Here is a 5,686-nt window from a genome sequence, read left to right as displayed (position 1 = left end):
GTTACTTTAATTAACAAGGTTTAAATTACTTGTTAGGTCATCCGTCTGCCCGCAAGGCAGGTATGCTCTCCCCCCCGCGACCCCGAAGTGGTCGCCACCCCTCCCCCTACCCACCAGGTTTGCTATTTAAGCCCCGGGGGGTTTGGGGGCCGAGCCCCCATCCAGCGAGAGGTCCGCAGGACCTCGAGTTTGGCGACCGGAGCCGGCAGGCGTAGGGAGCTTCTAGAGCGTCGAGCGTATTCGTAAAAACTCAGAATTCGAAACTGCCTTAGCATATAACTTCAAAACGAAGTATGCCTATCTAATTTTGATTGCACCGTCGTTCTTAACTCGTTGAAGTACATAGGTTTCAAAAAAAAAAAATTAATATTCGTAATAGGTGCAGTAAACTAGTGACGCGCGAATGCGCAAAAATCGCAAAATAGCGAACTTCATTAAGCCATAACTTCGGAACTAAGTCCGACCGCCAAATTCTGACTTCACCATCGTTCTCAGTATAGTTAACTACATAAGTCTAAAAAAAAAAAATTGCAAAAAAAAGAGTGTCCGGTAAAATAACAAAGTTCCAAAATTTTTAAACCATTTTTTTTTAACTGAATAAATAAATACTTTATATATCTATATTATGATCGATTTATGTATGTATATATTTATAGTATAGTGCTCAAGGTGGCAAAGTGTATGATAGCGTAAACGTATCTGCAGATACCATATTCCATATCATATCATATTCCCTAATATATTTATGTTATTAAAAATGTTGTGCTGTCTACCTGTTTCTACTTCAACACCAGAAAGGTCTTTTTCTGGCTTAAAAAGAATAAAAACCTACCTCAGAAACAGTATGAAAGAGGTATGTATTATGTATAAACAATAAATTCTAATTAACCTGATTATTTTGATTTCATTTTATTGAATTGTTTGTCAAACAGGATCGTCTCGATGGTTTAGTGTTACTGAGTTATTATAGGAATGTTGTTATCACGCCAGATGAAGTATTAAATGAAATGGCAAAGAAGCCGAGAAAAATTGACTTAGTGTATAATGAAAATATAATGTTTTATTCTCACTATTTTGATGTTTTACTCAATGTAATTTCCTATAGTAATATCCTCTATAAAATTTCTATCTATGGAACTGAACCTTCCCCATAGAAAATTCTTAGCTATGGCCCTGCATACAACTACTGGTATAGACGTAATCAGAAATACTTAACTAAAGTCTTGGACATACTATGGTAGAACCTAACTCCTAAACCGACCTAAAGCACAGACTTTTATATAATACATCTATATATTATATAGAAGTCTGTGACCTAAAGGAAAAGGGAATCATAGATAAGTATAGTGATGGAAATTTTATTGCGGTTATAGACTTATTATGGATAATATAATAGGTATCACTGATGCAATGCTAATAATAATAGGATCTTATACCTGGTATATTCATAGAACAATGGTATATTATAAGTCTACAGGCGCTAAAATCTAGTGTTGGCAACGACTTGGGCGGCCCGGAGTCCGGACCAATGACGTGCGGATATCGGTAGACATCATTGATATTAAACTTATGGATGCGGCATATTAACACAAAAATCTGTAAGCCAACATAATTCATACTATTATTAACCGCTAGATGTCATAATCATCAATTATTATCTGTACATATTATGTTTTCTCTCTCTTACAAGAGTTTTACTTTCCTTGTCACACAGAAGATGTGTGCGAGTGAGAACCATCGTTTCTCTCTCCGTTATGTTGGCCTAAACAGTGTATGTAGAACACGGTCTTAGATTATTAGATGTAGAATGTATAAAGGAATGCCGTATCCATATGTTTAATATCTATGGTAGACATACGGTTCCAAAATGTCAGACTTTTTATCGCTGTTATCACAGTGACACTGTCGTGCTATCAGTTCTACGACTGCGTACAACTAGACCACAACATACTCATTATTCACCAACACTATAAGGAAAACGAAAAAAAGAACAACAAATTGTATCATGCGTGTCTATGCAATATAATATTGTGTTCTGGCCATAATATTATATTATGTTGAATGTTATACGATTATCAATTAATTGCAATTTGAACTACGCTCAAAACGTCGACGTGATTGTTTGTACCGTTTAAAAATGCTTGTAGTTGCTGACCTTTACCTCGCACAAATATCCTATTAGAGTATCGATTGCGCACACAAGCGTTGCGACGGAAAGCGAGAACCTATCGTGTTACTTACTCGTACCCGCACATACCAGCACACATATTCAAAATGATGGTCAGACCGGATCCAATTAACATGGTCAATCGTGTGCGCCGGACCCTGAACAACGCGATCAGGGATGAGAACTTCTACATGGCTCATCAATTGTACAAGTCGCTCTATTCCAGGTACGTCACGGAGAAATAATAATATAAATAATAATAATATTAATTACTATTTCACAAATCACAATACTGCTTCAAGTGTCCAACTGTACATTAGTTGTCTATATAGTACCATCACCGACCATATTATTGTATGCTTGCAGATACATAAGCATGCATAACAAAGACGCTGCCATAATGACACTTCAGGAAGGAATTATTGTCCTGTACGATAATCATCAAGTAATTATTAAATATACATACAATACCTAAAATTTGTTATTAAATTTACATACATATTTTAGGTTGGAATTGCTACTGATTTAGCACAACTGTTTGCAAAATCCTTGTCAACGCAGCATATCGTTCCTTCTGAACAAATGTTTGATTTCATAAGAGAGTAAGTTTGATACTTAATTGCTTTTTAAAACCTATGTGCTTAAATTGCAATTTTTATTTAGTATATTCAGAAAATTTGGTCCGTCACTATCTGCAGAACGAGATACCATGTTGAATACAATCATACAATGGACAATTGAACATTGTCCAGAATACTCAATGGGACACCCAGGTTTACATAAACGTATAGGATATATCTATTGGTCAGGTATTTGGTCATTCATTCTAATACAGTTTTGTGATTGATTTTTAATGTACGAAATGTATACATATTTAGAGGCTAACTTTGAGTTAGCACAGCATCATTATTTGAGATCAACAGATGGTTTGGCATTTGCAGCTATGTTGGTAGAAATGCATAAAACACGAGGATTAAAATATGAAGTTGATTTATTTATAACACAAGTTGTACTGCAGTATGTATTATAAAATTCCATAAAAATCAGTTTATATAATTTTATTTCTTTATTTTAGAGGGCTGTGTATGCGTAACACATCAATTGCACAGTCAACATTTCAGTCATATACTAAATTACATCCTGCTATAAATGATGAACCACCATACATTTTGCCTTTACTCAATTTTATTTGTTATTTACTAAAAATATTAGATGGGTAAGTAACTTTCTATTTGTTTTATAATTGGTTAGTAACTAATTACTTTAATACCTAAATGTATTATCATTTATATTTAGTGGAAAGCTAAAAACTTATATAGTACTTTGTGAGCAATATCAATCATCTTTGATCAGGGATCCGAGCTATACTGAATATTTGGATAAAATTGGGCAAATATTCTTCCACGTCAAGCCATTTGAAAGGAGACCTAGACAACAACATGGATTTTTAGGTAGGTGTATCTATAGTAGTATTTATTTAGTATTATTTAAATATGTTTTTCTTATCATTTTATAATATAAAAATGAAATTATTAAATAATACATTTTATTATTTAATAATTTCTATAAATATAATATTTTTTTAATTTTCTGTTTTGAATTATTATTGTTGGAAATTATAATTTTCTTTTTGATTTTTGAACAATGTTCTTAATATATACTATATAGTTAAACTATAGTAGTAATGTCTGTATTAATTGACAATGGAATTTATTAATTTACTTATATTTGCTTAAAATTATTTATGAGATGTATAATATGTTACCGTCAATTATGTAAATTAGGTAATAATGTAAATGCATTAGTAGTCAATATCGCCAATGCCTAGGCAAACTGACAATATATGCAATGTTGTAAAATTCAAATATTTTGCTAACACATTTACAACTATGAGTAGGAAATTACTTAAATGTCTAATACTGATAGACAATGTTGATAATTTTGTCTAACAAAATATTTAAATTGGGTCAGAAATGTAATAATGCATATAAGATAAATTATACATTTATACTTAATATTACATAGTAGGCATGTGTGTGTACAAATATTTTAAAACATTTTATTATATTTTAATTTTAAAGCAAGTTGTGAATATGTTAAAATTGTTAATTGTTTTTACATCTTGAATCACTCATAACTCGCTTTAAAATTAAAATACATATAACAAAATTTCTATAAGATACCCTACGTAATAATCTTACCTATACATTTCATAAGAGGTCAGTTCACTCTAATTTTCAAATTTTCAAACTAACAGAGCTAAACGTGATCTTCTGAGTCAACAATTTGGTATGTTATGCTCTTCTAAGACGGAAACATGTGTAACGTCCTCTTAAGATATCATTAGATCACTATTGATTCATTAAATGTTTAGTAATTGTTTATACAACCTGGGATAAGATGTAAATATGTAATTATATGTTGCCTCTTGCCAGGTCATAGAAATCTTGATTAAAGGGAATATTACTTATAATAAAATATATTTTTAAGATTTTTTTAATTTAAAAAATCAGTAAGTAAAAACTAAAAATACATTTTTTTTAAAAGTCACATCACTAACATCTGTATCTCTTAACGGGCTGATGCATACGGCCCTACATCTCATAAAAATTGTAGTACAATTGCTCTTTGCATTTCTCATTCTGTAGTCAAAATGTTCAAATTAGGTTACAATTAATTTTGGTTTTAACAAAAAAGTTGCTGCAAAACTATAATAACTACTAAAAATGTTTACTTCAAATTGTTAAATTGCTCTTAACATTTTTATCCTCAAAACCACGGACGTATTAAGAAATGGGTAAAAATTGATAAAATGATAGGATTAGTAAATAGTTGTAGAAATATACCCAAATTAGCAAATTTCCAAAAATAATATTTTTAAAAAAGTTACCTATTGCATTCCGAATTAATTTAATCAAAAAAATATTGATACAGTGGAATCCGCTTATTGTGGGCACCGGTTAATATGGGCATCCGCTTATTGTGGGCAAACAGAGCTGGTCCCAATACAAATGTATATTAACAATGTTAAATCTAACCGCATAATATGGGCACTCGATTCGGTTTATGTGGGCAATTTTATTTTATCATAGCGTTAGAATATACACAAATTTAATCGCATTTCGTCATATCTATGAGATTGTGTTTATCGAAAGTAATAAAAATCATTATGCCATTTAAACCTTAATGGGATTTTGATGTGTGTTAATGTTATAAGATGCAATAAAAATAAAGCGATAGACGACACGCGTTCTGTAACGCGTCAATACCCGCATTTCAGTTTTAACGTGAATTTCAACGTGACAATACGTGCAATATGTCTCGAAAAGATCTCTCCCTAAAGGAAAAAATCGCGATATTAGACAAAGTTAAATCGCTACCTCCAGGCACTTCACAGCGTAAAATCGCTGAAAAATTATGCGTTCCAAAATCAACGGTGGCAAAACTGCTCAAAGAAGAAGTCATTTTACGCGAAAACTTCAATTCAACTCAAACTGGTAATCAAAACGTTAAACGAGA

At 31.7% G+C, this 5,686-nt stretch overlaps 2 protein-coding genes across 2 annotated transcripts in view; both read left to right on the top strand.

Moving 5' to 3' along the window:
- The first annotated feature begins 678 nt into the window (after positions 1–678).
- On the top strand, positions 679–1,154 carry LOC115034155 (zinc finger MYM-type protein 1-like). The gene is made up of 2 exons (XM_029489978.1): positions 679–853; positions 933–1,154. Exons 1-2 carry the CDS (start codon positions 746–748, stop codon positions 1,152–1,154), a joined length of 330 nt encoding a protein of 109 aa, XP_029345838.1. The 5' UTR covers positions 679–745.
- Positions 1,155–1,811: 657 nt separating this feature from the next.
- The window catches only part of LOC100164835 (tigger transposable element-derived protein 4), a 6,142-nt gene continuing 2,267 nt past the window's right edge, over positions 1,812–5,686 (top strand). Inside the window, exons 1-7 of the mRNA XM_008181306.3 lie at positions 1,812–2,393; positions 2,534–2,612; positions 2,675–2,769; positions 2,831–2,976; positions 3,046–3,184; positions 3,243–3,383; positions 3,464–3,618. Of these exons, the coding sequence (XP_008179528.1) occupies positions 2,275–2,393; positions 2,534–2,612; positions 2,675–2,769; positions 2,831–2,976; positions 3,046–3,184; positions 3,243–3,383; positions 3,464–3,618 (874 nt within the window). The 5' untranslated portion in view covers positions 1,812–2,274. The remainder of the gene's footprint in view (positions 2,394–2,533; positions 2,613–2,674; positions 2,770–2,830; positions 2,977–3,045; positions 3,185–3,242; positions 3,384–3,463; positions 3,619–5,686) is intronic.

Source organism: Acyrthosiphon pisum, chromosome A2, assembly GCF_005508785.2.
Source record: "Acyrthosiphon pisum isolate AL4f chromosome A2, pea_aphid_22Mar2018_4r6ur, whole genome shotgun sequence".
Classification (NCBI taxonomy): Eukaryota; Metazoa; Arthropoda; class Insecta; order Hemiptera; family Aphididae; genus Acyrthosiphon; species Acyrthosiphon pisum.
This window is presented reverse-complemented; position numbering and strand designations above follow the sequence as displayed.

Excerpts from the sequence above, each read along its gene's own strand:
- LOC115034155 (XM_029489978.1), top strand. The coding sequence starts at position 746 with ATGTTATTAAAAATGTTGTGCTGTCTACCTGTTTCTACTTCAACACCA. Across the intron at positions 854-932 it reads TCAGAAACAGTATGAAAGAG|GATCGTCTCGATGGTTTAGT; the intron begins GTATGTATTATG and ends TTTGTCAAACAG.